Here is a 20,010-nt window from a genome sequence, read left to right on the forward strand (position 1 = left end):
TTCCAATTTTTCACCTCTTACCCCCCCACCCCCTCCCCTAGATGGCAGGATGACCAGTAGATGTTAAATATATTAAAATATAACTTAGATACACAATAAGTATACATGACCAAAACGTTATTTTGCTGTACAAAAAGAATCAGACTCTGAAATATTGTACAATTAGCTTGTGAAGGAAATCAAAAATGCAGGTGTGCATAAATATAGGGATTGGGAATTCAATGTAATGGTTTTTCGTCATCTCCCAGAGTTCTTTTTCTGGGCATAGCTGGTTCAGTTCATTACTGCTCCATTGGAAATGATTTGGTTGATCTCGTTAATGCAATTATTTCTTACTATTATATATGTGCATAGTGTTTCACAAATGTATATTGAATTCTTGAACAAACAATACACAGGCTAAAAAGATAGTTATTTTTAAATTTATAGTAATGTGCTTTTATACTTAAACAACGTTGACCTAGGTTAACAAAAAAGATTGTTCCCATTGTAAAGCTTGTTCTAAACCCGGACTTTGCCTTAGGCAAGTAAAGGTTAGATTAGGAAGTCAGCTTTTAATAAATGGCCAAGTCAGATTTTATGGAATTGCTGGGGGGAGCTATCTTTGGACTCTTTCTCTAGCCCTTGAATGTTAAACCTGACAAGAGGAGGAATAGTGTGGTCCTATGGGTGAGGTTCTGGGTGCCCTTGGCAGAGAGAGCCTGAAACCTTGATAGAATTACCCCCTCAGGCAAGAAGGAAACACCCCAGACAATAAATCCCAAGTCCTGTCAAACCCCAGAGGTTAAATTTCCCTGTAAATCTGTCCCTGGCTCATGCTATCTTTGCTCAGTCCCTCTGGGCCATCACAACACCCTGCCTCCTGGTTTTTTTAACTTAACCTTCCCCTGTGCCCCATGGTGTGTCTCCTCATCCCCCTCCACTCCCTGCCCCCCCTCATGCTTAAAGCCTTTTTCCTTAATAGGTATATGTTCTCATAACTCTATTTCATATTTACCATTTCTGGTGTCTATCGTATCACTTTATTTTATTTGTAACCTCTTCTCCTAATTAAACCACCTTTTGGCAAAGAGAATGGCCATTGTGAATTCTTCACATGACTGAACCCCAAATTTGGTGCTCCTAAATCACGTCACTGTCATATTTCAACTTGGCAAGGATATGCAGGAGGAATAGCTGATTTCTTTTTTTGTTCCCTTGGAGATGATCTTCATGTTTGGGAAGAGGCTTCATTCCTCCCCAGGTTGCCCAGGACTTCCTGTATGGATTTCATCTCTGTCCCCTCACCTTTCCAGTTTTTCAGCTACCCATTTTTATTTATAGTCTTTATTAGATTGGCAAGTTCTTGTGAACAGGGACTATCTTTCTGCTTATATCTGTATTCTCTTCACTTAGCACATAATAATCCTGGCACATATTAAGAACTTAAAAATGCTTGTTGATTTACTGGCAGCATCTACTCAGCTAAACTTATTATATTCTTTTTCAGTGTAGATTATGGCCGGAGGAAGAGAAATGCTTTTAGAATTCAGGTAGAAAAAGGTAAGTTTCCAGATACGTATTGAACTACTAATAAACTTAGTAGAAAATGTCATCTTATTTAATGGAAACTTCTTTTGTTCTAGTTTTTAGCATAATCAAGAGAGAGAAAGAACTTGAAGACTTAACTGAATTAGAAGATGAACACCTGTCAAAAAGAGCAAGACAAAGTCAAGAGTTTAATGAGTGAGTTTTTGAAAATAACTAATTTTCTTAATTTCTCATTCTGAATTTAGAAATCCTTTCTATATTCACAACAAAACAAAACAGGTAGATTATATTTTTTAAAACTAATCTCCTTTTAATAATACTTGTCTTTTTTTTTTTTTTTTTTTTTTTTTATTGTAGGCTTTATTTTAAGTTTCCTTGAAAAAAACAAAATCTCCAGTATTGAAGTCAGGAGAGCCCAGATTTTTGCCCTTTCTGTGGAACTTCTGGGTTGACAGATGAATAGAAAAATAGCATAACATTTACATTTTAAACTAATTCTTCATTTGATTGAGGCACATGACAAAGATTGGAAAGATGATGACAAATTAGCTTTTTCTGACTCAGTAGCTTTGGTTTGCCCCTTTAGTTATTTGCCCCATCTCTAACTCAGACAAAATGACTTCCCAGACTAGGATAATGAGGCCAGACAATAAAGATAATCGGTGGACTAGAGGGTCTAAAAGTCAAAAAAAACTCCCTGACGTCAAATTCAAGAGTCGGGAGGAAAGAAACACTTATATACCAGTTATATAACCAGAAATAAAAGAGCTCATTACTGTACTCTTTATACCAGTTACCAGTTTCACTATTTGCTAGTATGCTTGCTCTTTAAAAAGTATATAATAATTCACATTACTTAATAAACTGTCCTGTTTTCTTTTAAACTTTCTTGTTTCCCTTTGTTGGGGTTTTTTTTTTTTTTAAGTTTCAGTAGGCCTTTTATTTATATACTTAGTAACCCAAACTGCTTCTCCCTCTGCAATTAAAAACTGAGGGGGAAAACCTTTGGAGACAAATAAGCATAGTCAGTCAAAATTGATACATATAATTGTCTTGTCTAAATTCATTGTTTCTTTTTGCACCTTATGTCCATTTACCTTTCTGTTGATGAATAATGTTATTTATAGAGATGTACTTGTTTACTTATCCTTCAGTGACTTTTAAAATTTTGGTTGGTCATTGCATTGATCAAAATTAGGCTTTTCAAAGAGTTAGTTTTTTCTTTTACAGTTTGTTATACTTGTATAAATTGTTTTCTTCGTTATGCTTATTTCACTTTTCACCAGTTAATAATATCCAGGATTATTGAAAGTGAGGATGATGATAGCTAGCATTTAACTAGCATGAAATGGGTTCCGGAATGTCACAATGTTGACTCTGAAAGAATTCAGACTTAAGCAACTCCAAATCAACTAAAGGCATTTATTATATTTGAGGTTTGCACATTGAATGGGCTTTCCATAAGGGAAGAAGCAGCTTAGCAGAGTGAAGTGAGGGTTTATTTAAAGAAGGGAAAGTAAGAAAAACAGGAGAATTGGGCCAAAAACGGGATGACCTGAATTAAGATTTTTCACATGTTGGCAATGTATGGAAAAAGTCACTTTTCTGTCTGATTGGATATGTCTCAGATAAAATCTTGCATATGTAGGTACTGTTTGAGGGGAAAATAATTCTTTTTTGTCTGAGATTAAATATCTATTGTCAAGTATTCTGCTGTAGGTAGTTATCTACTTGTGACTTTTTGCCTCACGAGATACAGGTACTATTTATTGTATAGCTCAGCAGAAAATTTCTGCTTCCCTTTTCACAACTATGTGTCAAGCAGTGTGCTCAGTACTTTTTGCAAATACCTCATCTGACCCTCATAACAATTGAGAGGTAATAATGTTATTATTAGCCCTATCTTACAAAGAAATTAAGGTCATAAAACTAGTAAAATATCTGAGGTCTCATTTGAACTTAGGTCTTCCTGACTCCACTATGCCACCTAACAGCCTCAGAAGAAAAGTCTTCTCTTGTTATTTGGAGTACAATACTTAAAAAAAAGAAAGAAAGAAAAAGAAAAAGATATACCTGTTGACTCTTGGTCTGGCTATTTCATTTCATATATTAATTTAATATGTACATCTTTTTTTCAAGAATGTTATGCTGGCCCTCATTAATTTTGTGTTTAAAATATTCCATTTCTTATCTTGCTTAAGATGTGCAGCAAACAAAACAGATGATGATTCAGATGTGGACAATTTCCCAGATCAACCGGTGAGTCAAATTGAACTTTAGCAAGCATTATTATTGACAAATTGTCATTTAACATCATTTTCAGGATGCTGTCTTAATGCACATGTCAGCTTATTTAGAAATTATTTACCCTTCTCATATGTGCTTATAACCAAATTCAAATGAACAGATAAAGAATGGTGGCAGAATAAGAGGGGAGGAACAATTTAGATCAATCTTTTAAACTTAGTATTAAAGAAAAGATGCTATTTAAATACTTTAATTTTGTATCTCTATGCTAATATTTGTTCTAGAAGTTCTTATCACCTCTTGTCTAGCCTATTGCAAGAAAGTTCCCTAATTATACTCTTGGCCTCAGATCTGTTCTGCTAAAGTGATGTTCTTAAAGAATTGGTGTGATGGCTTGATAAGCTGGAGTGGTTCCTCGATTCCTCTAAGATCAAATATAAAGTCCTCTGTCTGGGTTGTAAAACCATCTGCAACCTGAACCCAACCTACCTTTCCAGCTATATTTTATACCTAACTGTACTTGGAAGATCTTAGCAAAATTTGGTTGCCCAGAGAAGTTCATTAGTATTATATACTAGTTCAACAATGGCATACTTATTTGGATTCTGGATAATAGTTGGTATTCTTGCACTTTCCCTGTTACCAGTAGTATGAAGCAGGACTATTTACTTCCGTGCTTTCTTAACATGATGCTCTCAGCATTGTTGTCAGATATTTTGAATGAGAATGAAAATGGCCTCAAGGTTAGCTACTGGTAAATTGTTATTTTTGTATGTATTTTTTTTTTAATTTTCAATAGCATTTTTTTCTAAATACATATAAAGATAGTTTTTGATATTTGTTTTTGTAAAATTTTGTGTTCTAAATTTTTCTCTTTCCCTTCCTTTACCTCCACCCTTCCCAAGACAGCAAGTAATCTGATATGGGTCAAATATGTACAGTTCTTTTAAACATATTTCTGTTTTAGTTCTCTCTCTAGATGTGATTGGCTTTTCCATCCCAAGTCTGTTGGAATTGCCTTGAATAACCATATTGTAGAGACGAACCATGTCCATCACCTTGATCATCACATAATCTTGTTACTATGTACAGTGTTTTCCTGGTTCTGGTCACGTCACTCAGCATCAATTCTTGTAGGTCTCTTCCAGGCTTTTCTGAAATTAATCTGCTCCTGATAGTAAATTATTAAACTTGAGTAAGCTCAAGCCAAGACTAAAGTGAAGGGAGAATTGGGATGTGACTTTTTGTTTGTATATGATTCTGCACTAACTGTAGTCTCAAAGGCCAAGATGCAACTGAGTTTGGGTTGATTCTCTGCCACTTGTGCTAATTTTGGCATTAAAATCATGATGAGACAGGTTCTCCACCAGCCAGCACCATACCATTCACCTATAAAACTATTGACTACAGCAGATGGAGAAATTGGAAGTGCTGTTGACATGCACACCCAGCTGGGCAGTATGCCTTCCAGCTTGTTCTACCTAGATTATGAGATTGAGGCACACCTTGCCACAATTGGCTCCATGTCTGAAAGGCTCCAGAGGAAATTATGGGAGAGAAATTGCCTGCAAATCATTTGTGATGTGCTGGCAAAACCTGGACATTCTGTCAGCGCTGTGCCAGGAAACTGCATCATTTCCATCCGAATTGTCTTAGGAAGATTCTGAAGATCGCCTAGCAGGATGGGGTTCAAAAAAATGTGAGATGTGCAGATTTAGACATCGCTACTCCAAATGTGCAAAGTTCTGATCAATCGTAGCCGGACGCATTGTACCTTTGCCCCGACCTAGTGATGTCATTTTTGAACACAAAGGACAGCAATCGATTACATTACTGCCCTTCACACATTGTAGTTCAACCAAACTAGCTTTTTCTATGCTGTCTTGGATCCCTAGGATGCACTCTTGCTTTATCTCTGCCTATCAGAATTCCTAGTTTCTTTCAAAATTTGAAGGATGCAGCACTTACACCAGGCCTTAATGATTCCTTTGCTTGAGGAATTCATTTTAGAGGAGGAAACCACATGCACATAACTGTATATACCACATATATCTGGAATAGATTGAAAGTAATTTCAGAGAGAAACTACTTGTGTAGGGAAGAATACAAAGGTACCTTTGGGAAGGTACCTTGGGATTTGAGTTGAGTCTTAGAAGCCAAAGAAGGTAGGAGATAGTATGAGAAAGGAGGATATTCTAGACATGGGAAACATCCAGAGAAAAAACACCAAATTGAGAGATAGAAGGTCATGTTCAAGGAACAAATTGGCCAAGATAGATAGATTAGAGTGCTTGAAGAAGAGCAATATGAAAGAAAACAGAAGGTATGAAAAGCTTTAAATGCCAAACAAAGGACTTTATGTTCAATTTTAGGGGAAATAGGGAGCCGTGGGGGCCTCACAAATAGGTGAATTACACGGTCAATCTTGTCAGGTAAGTGAAGGATAAATTGGAGGTGAAGAGGTAAGGCAAAGATACTCTCACTAGAAGACCATCACAGTAGGCTAGGTAAGAAGCAGTAAGGCTCAAAGTCAGATGCAGGGTGAGTAGAGAAAAAGAAAGGTATTCGAAAACCATGGTGAAGGGAGGAATGGCAAAATTCAACAACAGATGGCCTCTATTGAGTGAGTGTCTGGGGAAGAGGCGCAGGTTTCACAAGAATGATCAGCTTAGGTGACTGGGAAGGATTTAGTGCAAGTCAGCAGAGCTTATTTGTTGGAAATCGGAGTGAGAAAGAGAGAATCGATCAGGCACCAAAGCTGCCTTGCTCATAATAAGGAAGACCCACTTGAAATTCCCTGGTATGTATGAATAGGTTTCCTCTGGATTTGTTAAGCAATGTGTTGATAGGAGTGGAGGAGTATGATGGCAGGAACAGTCCCAAGTTTGAGATTTAGCAAGGTATGGCAGGTGATAGAAAAGTGAGCAAAAAATTCCAGTTTAAAGTGGAGAAGAATTGTTTCACTAAAGGGTATAAATGAGGAAAGGAGACTGAAGGCAGTTGCAGAGTTTTGGGCCTAGGAAAGGATTAAACTGGAGAGAGGGGTTTCAGGTGACAGTTGAAGCAAGAACAGGGTTAGAGTCAAGTCAGTAAACATTAAGTGTTTTGAAATGGAGCTTCTAGGGGCAGAGCGTTTTTTTGAGTGAGAAGGCCAATGTGACATAGGGGCTAAAGGAATTAGTCAAGAGTAGATCCTAGAAAGGATTGAAGCAATGATAAAAGATTATAATCAAAAAAGGGAATTGCAGTATTTCTGAATCTGGAAATTCAAATCTTGTGAGTGATGACAATATTAAGGGTATAGCTGTCTATATAGTAGAGTTGGTATGGAGCAATAGTTTATGGGAAAGGACAACATGGCGAAGGTGTTTGAGGGGACATCAATATTTCAATGTCCCTAGTCACTGATTAGAAATTATAATCAGATAAGGGAATTTTGGAATTTATGATCATTAAATTGCATCACTTTTATGTAATTCTGAATTCAAGGGTCTGACTATGTAGATGAACTTGAAATAGATTGATGAGACATGAATAAATTGATGACTTTGAAGTAGGGTCTTCAATAGAACATCTATATGTATGCATATGTACGTGTATCTACATTTACATAATACATTTTTGTATGTTGGGTGTGTGTATTTGTGTGCATGTGTATTGAGGTCCCCGAATTAGGATTTCTCTGAATAAAATCTAGGCATAGAATCACTTGTTTTCAGATAGAGGAGATATTAGAAGTTATTTAGTCCAGTCCCCTTATTTTACCAATGAGGGGACCGACACCCTGAAAGATTCAAATCATTTACTTCAGGTTCCATATCTAGACAAAAAAGACTTTATATCTTAGGGTGACTGGTTTGTAAGTAATAATATAATAAAAAATAGTGTGTGGTATTAATATTTTCAAAAACATTGATAAAGTAGTTTTCTTCACTGCCATCATTTTACTTGAACTTAAACTATTTTTTTTTTATTTTTATTTTTTTATTTAATAGCCTTTTATTTACAGGATATATACATGGGTAACTTTACAGAAGTAAAACATCCCCAACCCCTTTTTTCCCTTTCTCCCCCCTTTTCCCCCCCCCCCCCCCCCTCCCCTAAATGGCAGGATGACCAGTAGATGACTTAAACTATTTTTTTAGAGATCCTTGTATTACTGGGTCTTTTTTTTTTTTTTTTTTTTTCTGAGACAATTGGGGTTAAGTGACTTGCCTAGGGTCCCACAGTTAGGAAGTGTTAAGTGTCTGAGGTCAGATTTGAACTCGGGTCCTCCTGACTTTAGGGATGGTGCTCTATCCACTGCTCCATCTAACTGTCCCTCTGATTTTCTTTATAGGACTATATGATCCTCAATTCCACAAAATATATCAAAGCTATGATTTTATGCTAGTTTTTTGTTAAATTTTTTTCTCACTTTAATGATGTTCTCATTTTAAAATGATGTTTTTTACTAATTCAGTTATGACTACACAATTTACTTTATATGATATTAAGTCAGAGCTTTAGTGTGGTTTCTAGAGTTGAAAAGCTTTCATTTTATTTTGTTGACTGATATTAAGTAGTGAGAAAAGAAAATTTTAATGCAAACTATTTATTTGTAAAATGACTTTATTTTAGTGTTTGAATATGTGTCATGCCAATGCAAGACCCTTATTAATCTAGTTGGTCATATTTTTCTGTATGTTTGTGTATTCATTTATATAATTTGTTTTCTTTTCAGTCTGCAAATCACATGAATAACTCTCTGCTATCATTGTACCGGAAAGGAAATCCTGACATTTTACCAGAAAGTCCTGCAATTGAACAAGATAAAAATAGTCTCTCTATGCCAAAGAATGTCTTCCCCTTGACAACGCCTGCTTTTACCAGGGTTTCTGAAGGTGGATGGTTTATTGATAAAACTCCAAGTGGAAAAAAAGAGAATACTTTTTTAGACCTTTCAGATGAGCAAGGCAACCATAGGAAGACAATTTCTGAGTTACAGGTAATTTGCATTAAACTATTTGCATTGTTTAGGCTTATTTTCCAGGAACATACTGTAGTTTTCTGAGTCATTTTCCTTAGGTGGATAGTTTTTCAAGTAGGCATTTCTGCTGTGCAAAAGAAACAGGACCTTGTTATATTGCCTTTAATCTTTTGAAATTTAATAGCTACTTGGGGTCAGATTTTAATGGTGTGAGTGTTTTTTACTTGTTTTATGGTTAGTCACAAGCAAAGAATAGGTATCACTGTAATCTGATTTTTCATAATTATAAGGGTGTTAAAGAAACAGTATCACTAACTTTTTTTGGATGGACTATATTTTTCTCTTTCCCTTGGCTTTGTCATCAGTAATTGGCATTGTTATTATTAGTATGATTTAGGAGAGAGTTTGAATTTTCTTTTGTATCATGAGTTGCTTATTAACAGTGGTTTCTATTCAGCATCTCTAGAATAATATCTTAATATTGTTTGACTTATATTTGGTCTCTTGAGAATATATCCCAAATGGACCAAGGAAGTCCCAGTGAGGTAACATAGTAGTTCCCTTGACCTGACTCATATAAGGTAGATTGCTTTGGTTCCTGTTTGAGAATGTGAAACAGTAGAACCAAATGGTTTAATTCTAAGTGACCCAAAAAAGATTGGTTTTGTTCATTTTTTTTTATTGTAACTTTTTATTTTTCAAAATACATGCAAAGATATTGTTCAGCATTTACTGTTGTGTCCTGCTTTCTAGAGCCCCCAAGTTGAGGTGACAAAATGTACCGTGCTTACTAGAGCTCCCACACCGGGGTGGTTAAAACATAATGTCTTAGTGGAGGAGTGATGAGACGAGACTCCCAAGAATGGTGGAAATATGGAGTCTGTTTATTCCAAGGTCTTCTTCCTTTATATACTCTAATACCTTTATATAACCAAAAAAACACTGGGCGTATGCTAAGTATATACTGTGCACATGGGATCACATAAATAGCTTGCTATTGTATGTAGATTGTCACTTGGTATCACTCTTTGCAACCTGGTATCACTCTACTTCAATCACAACACAGCTTGTCATTGCCCCCTGACTTCTCAGGAAGGCCGAGCGCCCTTAAGGGAGATGGGGAGCAAAACCAGACATTGTCAGCAGGTTCCCTCTGGGCTGAAGGATCTTATACCTTACCCAGAGTTCCCTCCCTGTTTGTGGCCCTCTACAACTTACCCTTGCAAAACCTTGTGTTTCAAATTTTTCTCCCTCTTTCCTCCCCACCCCTCAGACAGCAAATAATTCAATATAAGCTAAACATGTGCAAATCTTCTAAATACATTTCCACCTTTATCATGTTCTGAAAAAAAAAAAAATCAGATCAAGATTGGGAAGAGATGAAAAAGAAAAAAAATGACAAAAAAGGTGAAAAAACTATGTTGTGATCCACACTCAGTTCCCACAGTCCTCTCTCTGGGTGTAGATGGCTCTCTTCATCACAAGATCATTGGAACTGGCATGAATCATTTCATTGTTGAAGAGAGCCACGTCCATCAGAATTGATCATCATATAGTATTGTTGTTGTCGTGTATGATGAGTTCCTTTCACTTAGCTCATTTCACTTAGCATCAGTTCGTGTAAGTCTCTCCAGGCCTCTCTGAAGTCATCCTGCTGGTCATTTCTTACAGAACAGTAATGTTCTATAACATTCATATAACATAACTTACCCAGCTATTCTTCGATTGATGGACATCCATTCGGTTTCTAGTTTCTTGCCACTACAAAAAGGGCTGCCACAAACATTTTTGCACATGTGGGTCCCTTTCCTTCCTTTATGATCTCTTTGGGCTATAGACCCAGTAGAGACACTGCTGGGTCAAAGGATATGCACAGTTTTGTACTTCCAAATTGCTCTCCAGAATGGTTGGATCAGTTCACAACTCCACCAATAATGTACTAATGTCCCAGTTTTCCCACATCCCCTCCAATATTTATCATTTTCTTTTGCTGTCGTCGTAGCCAAGGATTGGTTCCAAGCTGGGGTAGTAAATAAATTTTTGGCAAGATCATCTGTGTCCATTCTGAACTTATGAAACCGAAACTTCAGAATTTTTTAGGCTTGGATCTGATACCTCAAAACTTATCTGTTCCAGATCTGTACCTTTTCTTCTAAGTTGGAAATTAGCTAACCTTAAGAGATGAGCCCTGAGTTTTCTTTTTTTCTCATGCCTCTGCAATTTACTTTTATTAGCCATTACATTCAGGGTATTAGTCACCATCTTAGCCTTGGGCATCTTAAGCAATTCTCTAATAACATGGACTGTTTATTTGTTTAGCCCAAATTTCTCACTTCTAAATTCACATCCCTCTCCATTGAAGTATATGGAAAATTTTGTGCTTTGAAAATTTTAAACTGAGAATATAATTTACATTTCTGAAACCAATTAGTTTTGTGATTTAGAATTCATGACATCCAATTTAGTTATAGAGTAAAGAATATTAGAGCTTATTTTTAAAGAAAGCTATCTTTATTACTATACTTTCTAGTGTTTGCAATGTGAATAAAGTATTGTCTTTTGTCAAAAAATTTTTGCATCCATTGAAGTGACGGTAATCTTGTTACTGTGGTCAGTTATATTTGTAATTTTCTTAAAATGCAACCAGAAATATGGCTTCTTTTTATTTTATAATCTTTGTGATATGTATTTTTCTTGTTAGAATTTTATTTGAAGTTTTTGAATCACTATTCCTTAGAAAAAAGGATCTGTAGTTTTCTTTTTGTACTTTGATTTTCCTTGGTTTAGATATCGAGATCATATTTTTGTTACAGAAAGATTTTGGTGCTACTCCTTTATTTTTTTCAAATAGCATTCTATAATTTCTAGTATAAGAATTGTTCTTTTTTTTTCCCTCCTAAGGCAATTGAGGTTAAGTGACTTGCTCAGGGTCACACAGCTAGAAAGTATTAAGTCTCCCAGATCAGATTTGAACTCAGGTCCTCTGACTTCAGGGCTGGTGCTCTAAAATTAATTGTTCTTTTAGTAGAATTCACTTGTAAATCTATTTGATTCTAGGGAGTTCCTTAGAGAGTTCATTTTTGGCTTCTTCAAGTTATTCATTTTCTTTTTCTAAGATAGGATTATGTAAGTATTTCCTATTCTGTTTAAGCAGTTTATATTTTTGGAGAAATTCATTACATTTAGATTGCTAACTTTATTGGCATATAGTTGGGCAAAATAACTGAATAATTGCTTTTATTTCATTGGTTTTAAATTCACTCTTTAAATTTTTGATATTGATAATTTGGTTTTTCTAATAAAATTTATTAATTTTATTTTTGTTTTTTAAAAAAACAGTTCCTGGTTTTATTAGTTCAACAGGGTGGTATATATGTTTTTTGTGTTTTATTTTTTGTTTTTTACTTTCTATTTTGTTAATTTCCCCTTTGATTTTTAGGATTTCTCATTTTGGTGTTTATTTGGCATTTTTAATTTCTTGATTTTTTTGAAATTTTTTTTTTAAGCTGCATGATCAATTTATGGATATACTCTTATTTTATTAAGCCTTTAGAGATACAAATTTGCCCATAAATACAGCTTTGGCTGCATCTGTTATCTTTAATGAAATTGATTATTTCTTTGATTTGTTTTTTTGAACTTCTCATTCCTTAAGATTTAAGTTATTTGACCTAGCTGTGTGATCCTGGGCAAGTCACTTAACCCCATTTGTCTCAGCAAAAAAAAAAAAAAAAAAAAAAAGAATAAGTTTTGCTTTACAATTACTTTTTAATCTATCTATATTCATTGTATTATGATCAGAAAGAAGAAATTTTTAATGTTTCTGATTTTCTGCATTTGTGAGATTTTTATAAATTTAGTCAATTTTTGTGAATGTACCAAACATAGCTGAGGAAATATGTAAACTCCTTTCCATTCCCATTCACTATTTTCCAGAGATCATCATACCTAACTTTGTCTAAAAATCCTATTCATTTTTTAAAAACTTATTTCTTGTTTATTTTATGGTTATCTAGATTTGAGAGTAAATTGGGGTCTTCTACCCCTCTAGTTTTACTGTATTTCCTCCTAGAATTCATTTACCTTTTCCTTTAAGAATTTAAATAATTTTGTCATTTTCTACATAAATGTTCAGTATCAATATTCATTCATTATCTGTGGTACCTTTTACTTATAGTTCCTTGTTTGTGTCTTTATTTTGCTCAATTTTTGTTTTTGCTTAATTTGAGAGCACGATCTGCCTTTTTTCTTCTGAGGCATAATAGATTCTGCTCTGCTCCATCCCTAATTTTAACTCAAACGTGTTTCACGTAAACTATATATAGCTAATTCTTACTTAATTTACAAAAATGGATCATTCTGTGGATTCGTCCCCTTTACAACTCCAGAATGGCTTCGGTACTTACAGTAGCTGGAGCTGAAGCCTGGGCTGATGCCAGATTCTGCTGCCTACCCACATGGGAAGTTGAGTTTGTATAAAGAGAATTTATGTATGCTAGAATTGTCTGTACCATTGGATTCTGGTTGCTAATCCATTCTTATATCCTTTTCCATTTTATGGATGAATTCATCTCATTCATATTCAGTTATAATTGCTAACAGTAATTGTTCTTCATCCTATTCAATTATATGTCCTCCCCTTTCCCTTCTTTAAGAGTCACATGTTTGCTGAGAAAGACACTTTGCCCAAAAAGTTTTAACCCAGAAGCCCTTTTGGCCTCCTTGTTGTGGCAATTCAGGAACATTGGTTCAATTTCTAGCTCATTTTATCTTAACTGCTGTTCAGTGTCATTTCTGTTGTTCTTTTACTGTATTTGGTTTTCAGTTATTTTTTAATTCAAGTTTTAATTTCAGTTTAAATTCAGTTAATTTCAGTTTAAATTCAGTTTAATTGCATGTGAAAGCAATTTTTAACATTTTTTCCATTCTTTTTTATTTCTTTTTATTGTTTCTTGATATCTCAAAATCATTGGATTTTACTTGCCTAATTATTATTTTTAAAGAATTTTTTTTCTTCAGTGAGCTTTTGTCCCTATTTTTCCATTAGCCATTCTCAAGGCATTCTTATCCTCATTAGGTTTTGTACCTCTTTTATTATGTGGCATATTTTTTTAAGTGCTATTTTCTTCAGTTTTCTTTTCTTTTTTTTTTTTTTGGTACCTCCTTTACCAAGTTATTGATACTTTTTCATGTTTTTTTTTTTTTGCATCATTCTCATTTTTCTTCCCAGTTTTTCCTCTGCTCTCTTAGTTGGTTTTAAGAGCATTTTGAACTTTTTCATAACCTGAGACCAATTCATATTTTTCTTTGAGGCTTTGGATATAGCAGTTTTGACTTTATTGTCTTCTGAAAGTATGCTTTGGTTTTCCTTGTCACCATAGCAACTTTCTATAGTCAAAATTTTATTTCTCATTTGCTCAGTTTTCCAGCATATTTCTTGACTTTTCACTCTGCTAAAGTTTGACTCTGTTTCCAGGATGGAGGGTGAACTTTTCAAACTTAAGGAATTCTGTGCATCTGTTTTCAGAGCTAGTTCTGGGGATCTATATACATTTTCAGGTCTTCCAAGGAGGTATGATCTAGATCAGTGTTTCCCAAAGTGTGGTATGCCTACCCCCAGGGGTATGGGAAGAGTTTGGTGGGGATATGCATTGCACCAGTTTGGTGGGGATATGCACTGCGCCTGCTTAGCTGGGCCTAATTCTACATTTTCATGAGTCAAGTCAAGACAGTCTTGTGAGGCTTGAGATGGTCCATTGTGATACAGCGTGAATATACCGTACTTCATTACAGACAACTTACTTTGTTAATAGTTAGTGGCTTCTACAGGTACCTGTGTATTTTTAGCTTTTGTTAGATTTTTCTTATAGAAAAGGTTTGTTATGTGCTTTAGTAAGTCCCACTGATTTTGATTATTTTTCTACAGAAGGAGGAAATTGTTTGTGCTGAGATAACAGATCGTCATAATTTGGTTCCCTGATTGTTAATTTTAATCTGAAATGCGTCTCCACGTCCAATAGTCTGTACCTTTTTTTCTACTTAATGTCTACAAATGCTGAAAAAGCAACTTCACATAAATATGAAATTGGAAAAGGCAAGATGTATTTCAGAACTTTTTCTGTTAAAACAGGATACACATGTTGCATTTGTAACCAGAATGATGTTAAAGTACATTCTTTATGTTTATTTTTCAAGAATCCGTCTGAAGCCTATTCCAATAATTGCTCTTCTTCTGCATGCGACAAACCTTCTGGCATGGATTTATATTTTATTATGAATAATTTTATTTTTTGTTTATTATTATTTTGGGTATGTACCAAAAAAAGAAAAAATAACTATATTTTGATATTGAAATACCTCTTTTTTTTTTTTTTTTTTTTTTGACAAGGGGTACTGAGCATTACAAAAATTATAGAAGGGGTACACATATGTCAAAAGTTTGGGAAACGTTGCTCTAGATTATTCACCGCTTTCCTGGCCTGTGTCCTGCTCTGTGAATTACCACAGGAACTCTGTTCTGCCCTGAAACTGTGATAGGGGTCTCCACTCTTCTGAAACTGCAGACTTTAGCGTACCAGTCCTCTACCTTATTCTGGATCAGTACTTGGGACTGCAAGCCAGATCCAAGTATGGACAATGCAAGAGTCCTTCTCCTCCCCTGCCTCCCATGCCATTAAAAGAATCTTTGTAATTGTCTTCTGACCACTTGTCTGACTCCCCTTACTGTCTGTGGACTGAGAGGTCCAAAAGTAACCGTAGCTACTGCTGATGCAGTCGCTCCTAAGACCTGCTCTTGCTTTGCTGGGATTGGGGCTGTGCTGATGCTTGCTGCAGGATTGTGTCCCAATCTCACAGCAGTGAAACAGACCTTTCCTGCTACCTTCTGAATCAGAAAGCTTAAGCTGGAGAATTGTTTCATCTCATCCTTTTGTGGATTCTGCTGCTTCAGAATTTTTTTTGAGGAATTATTTTAAAGGTATTTGCCCTGATAAGTCAAGGATCTTAATAGCATAGACATAATAGTATAGTCTTAGATATAGAGTAGTTTCTTCCTGTCTATTTAGATATCAAAGTGTTTATGTTTTAGAGAAATAAGACTTATGGATAAGCTACAAGTCTTTGGTTCTTCTTGAATTATCTTTTCCCATGTATTTTTATAGTCTTTACCTTTTTTCATCTTTGCATTGAAGTCATCAGGTATAACAGTGTATTCTGATTTTATTTGGAAGGACTTAACAAGTTCTTTATAGAATCTTCTCCATCCTTTTGCTCCATAACTGATGTTTGTATATAAATTCCAATTATTATTTGGTGACATTTTTGTAAATATATGCCATTGGGTCTGTAATAATTGATAACCAATTATCCATTCCATGAAATCATGTTCCTTGTGTCTTTATGGACGTGATAAAACTTATTCTTCTCTTTACTTTTTTACTTCTTGAAAGAGCACCTGTGTGCCATTCTTTGATTTCACCACAACTTCCTTCTTCAGGATTTTTTTGTAATAAGAATGTTAAGATTGACATAATTTAATTCCTCCAGCAAGATGTCCATTTGCAGGTGATTGGATAAGGATTTCACTTTTAAGGGTCCCAAGCATCTAAATTCTTAAAAATGCCACAAACTGTAGGATTCCTCACTTCTTCTGTCCCTGTCACTTGAATTTTAAGAGAGCCACAGAGGACTGAGGGCCATTTTACAATTTTCTTTGTTCTTTAGGTAATCATGGCCAAAATGTAGATTATTCAGATGACTAGGTGTTGATGACATGCTTTCCCCTACATAGCAAGATTGGTCTTTTTTAAACACTGTATCTCTTGCAGAGGGTAGTCAGTTTACAGCATGGTAGAAATATTCGGAACTTATCTTCTGCCATGATCAAACCAAGAGTCTCTCCAAGCCATGATTAGACATTGAAAAAGGATTCTGTGGAAGTTCTACAGTGTTATGCCACATTTAAAAATCTTTTTTTTAAAAGCCTTCTTCAGCAGGAACATATGAATTTTATGATATTTGTCAAGTGAACTATAGATGCAAAGCAGCATGTAACTAGAATGAAGAAAGGTATGGCAAGTAATGGGGTCAGAGTCTATCAGACCAGACTGTAGTATATCACAGGAATATGTTCAGAGTTGAAATTGAATTAGGTTGGTACACCAAGAACTATGGTTTTAGGTTCAGAAGAAACATGGGTAAGGAACAAGTTCAGCAAGCATGGAATGTGTACCTATCTTAGAAACATCTGGAGAGGTAAACTCTGCTGAGGTTTAATAGAACAAATAATTTGGATGTTTGAATTTTAACTGGCTTTGTCTTCTTAACCTAATTGAATATAATTTGAAACTTTTGTCTGAGATTTAAAAAAAAAAAAAAGAGAGGGGCAGGAACAGGTCAAATTCTTGATGATATCCTTCTCTAAAGATATTAAAGCTTTTTTTGGTCATATCTTCAAAGATGGCATGAATAAATATTTCAGAAACTGCATGTTAACTGACTACTCTTATAGGTATTATTTCATTTGGTGTTTCTCTAGGATTCGAAAGATAATTCTCTTCTAGAGAGTGAAGGAAAAAGAAAAAACAGACTTAAGAGAACCAGGAGGAAAACAGAGGATCATCAAAAAGTAGATGGAGAAATAGAAAATGTTTTGCAAAAAAAAGGTAAGATTAATGAATGAATAATGGTGAAAAATGGTAGTAGTGTATCATTAGATCATACTTAGCTTCAAGTTTAAGGAAGCTACCTTAGCAGAGGAGATGCAAAGTATAAGGGAGTATACAACAGAAATCTGGTAATTTACTTAGTAGAGGTTATTAAAAAAGATTCCTCTTGACTTGCTCTGAATTCTTCATTATCTCTTCTTTCCTTCTTGACAGCCAGAACTCAAACTCTAGAGCTACAGATCCCAACTGTGAAGTTTGAAGATGTAGGGGGCAATGATGTAACACTGAAGGTCAGTTATACTATTGAATATGACTTCATGTTGTCCTGCTAATGACAGAAAGAAACAGACCCTGCTTTTTTGCCTCTGCCAAATGTATATCCATAGCAAATAAAAATTTGAGGTAGACCAGTCTACCTTTTGTTTTTTGGCTTTTCTTGAGGGACAAAAGAAATATTGATGATATAAAATATACCACCATTGATTTAATTAAGGCCATTTAAGATCATTTTTACTTTCACTAAAGTGGCTTGTTTTAAAAATTGAACATTTAATTCAATTTAAACATATCTGTCTCTTTGACTGTTTTAGTGGAATCTGTGATATGTTTGAAACAATATTGAACTTAAAGTCAAGTGAAGTTGGATTTTGCATCTCACCTCTGATCCCTTATTTGTTGTATGACCATGAGCAAGTCACTTAACCCACCACATCTGAAAGATTTCATACCTATATAGCATATCTCACAAGGTTGTTGTGCTGATCAAATGAGATAGAGTACATAAAATGCTTTTGCAAACTAGTATTGTTTCCTTTTCTCTTGACAGGAAATATGTAAAATGCTTATCCATATGCGTCATCCTGAAGTATACCACTATCTTGGTGTAGTACCACCTAGAGGATTTCTTTTACATGGACCTCCAGGTTGTGGGAAAACATTACTTGCACAAGCAATTGCTGGGGTAAGAAATGTTGATGTTTCCTATTTTTCTCCTTCAACTTCTTTAATTTATTATGTGATGATGTCAGGAAATGGACAGTTATTACTTAAAAATGATCCTCTTGTCTTTTTTTCTTTGTTATAAAATTAATTGAATTTGTGCCAATTTTTAAGACTGGTGATTTATTCCAGTTTAGTTTCCAGGCTTTCTATTCTCTTAACCATTGTATAATGATCAAAATTGAAATCTGACTACTTTTTCCTCTGGATGACTTTCTGGGTAGAATAGGATTTCATTTCTTTTTCTAATAGAGGAGTAGTTGGTGGAGGTAAGCCACTTTAAGATGGTCATAATTACCCTACTTACTTTACCTTTGAGGCTCCTCTCTTCTCACCTCTATTCATAGTTTTGTCAGTTAAAAGTTGGGGAGAGGGGCAGCTAGGTGGTGCAGTAGGCAGAACACCAGCCCTGAAGTTAGGAGGATCTGAGTTCAAATCTGGTCTTAGACACTTAACACTTCCTAGCTGTGTGACCTTGGGCAAGTCACTTACCCCCAAGTGCCTCAGCCAAAAAAAAAAAAAAAATGGAAGAGAAAGTTTTGAGTATATGTCAGATCTTCTGCAGTTCCTGTCCCCCCGGTATGGTATATTTCAAAATATGTTGGCCCAAACTAGAGTTGGATAAAGTTGGCCCTTTCTGACCAGATTTTCATGGGGAAGAAAACAGTCTTCAAGTTTTCTTTTCTCAGGCACTGAGTCCAAAAAACTGATGTTAAAACAGATTCTTAATTAAAATGTTTCTTTTTCATTGGACCAGCATACAAAGTTAATGTTTCCTTAGAAATTGGGACTTGACATGTATACTTATTTTATATTTAATTTATACTTTAATATATTTAACATCTACTGGTCATCCTGCTATCTGGGGGAGGGAGTGGGGGGAAGTAGGGGAAAAATTGGAACAAAAGGTTTGGCAATTGTCAGTGCTGTAAAATTAGCCATGCATATAACTTGTAAATAAAAAGCTATTAAAAAAAAAAAAGAAAGAAAAAAGAAATTGGGACTTGGAAAAAAAATTAGTTTATTTTTGTTGGCTGATTTGAAGGAAATAATTTGGTTTATAACTTAGCAGTTTCATCATTCTTTTGTGTATTTCTATGCAGGAGCTTGAGCTGCCAATTCTTAAAGTAGCTGCTACTGAGATTGTGTCTGGATTGTCGGGGGAATCTGAACAGCAGTTGAGAGCACTCTTTGAACAGGCTGTGGTAAGTCAAGGTGGATGCTAGCTATACAGAGGCCATTTCTTTGGTAGGTTATGTTCAGGTCAGACTCTTCTCCCATTTCGTGGCATTACCAGCATTTTCTCATTCACTGAATTGATTAACAGTGTTTGCCTAAAATTTCATAGTACATTGTTCCTAGCAGCCCTATGGCAGAGACAACCTGCAGGTGACTTTTAGGAGCCTTTAATGTCTCCTAGACTTGAATGTCTAGGAGAATATTCCATATCTTATGTTGGATTTTACCTATTGTAAAGTTGAATGTAAACTTGTCTTGTGACTAGTAGAATTTAAGGTCTTATCCATTGGGAAAAGAAAATTCAGTTATATTTCATGAGAAAGATCATGGGTTACTTCTGTCTTATCTGAAACTTATGTT

At 35.0% G+C, this 20,010-nt stretch overlaps 1 protein-coding gene across 6 annotated transcripts in view; it reads left to right on the forward strand.

The window, feature by feature from the left end:
- The window catches only part of NVL (nuclear VCP like), an 84,616-nt gene that overhangs the window by 12,698 nt on the left and 51,908 nt on the right, over window positions 1-20,010 (forward strand). For 4 of the 6 annotated variants that reach the window (XM_012547910.3, XM_031967056.1, XM_031967055.1 and 1 more), the window contains exons 3-10: window positions 1,490-1,542; window positions 1,626-1,725; window positions 3,732-3,789; window positions 8,501-8,764; window positions 17,283-17,409; window positions 17,626-17,702; window positions 18,239-18,373; window positions 19,515-19,616. In XM_012547910.3, the coding sequence (XP_012403364.3) occupies window positions 1,490-1,542; window positions 1,626-1,725; window positions 3,732-3,789; window positions 8,501-8,764; window positions 17,283-17,409; window positions 17,626-17,702; window positions 18,239-18,373; window positions 19,515-19,616 (916 nt within the window). The remainder of the gene's footprint in view (window positions 1-1,489; window positions 1,543-1,625; window positions 1,726-3,731; window positions 3,790-8,500; window positions 8,765-17,282; window positions 17,410-17,625; window positions 17,703-18,238; window positions 18,374-19,514; window positions 19,617-20,010) is intronic. The other 2 variants (XM_031967058.1, XM_031967059.1) reach the window with 1 other exon arrangement.

This window comes from Sarcophilus harrisii, chromosome 4 (assembly GCF_902635505.1).
Source record: "Sarcophilus harrisii chromosome 4, mSarHar1.11, whole genome shotgun sequence".
NCBI lineage: Eukaryota > Metazoa > Chordata > Mammalia > Dasyuromorphia > Dasyuridae > Sarcophilus > Sarcophilus harrisii.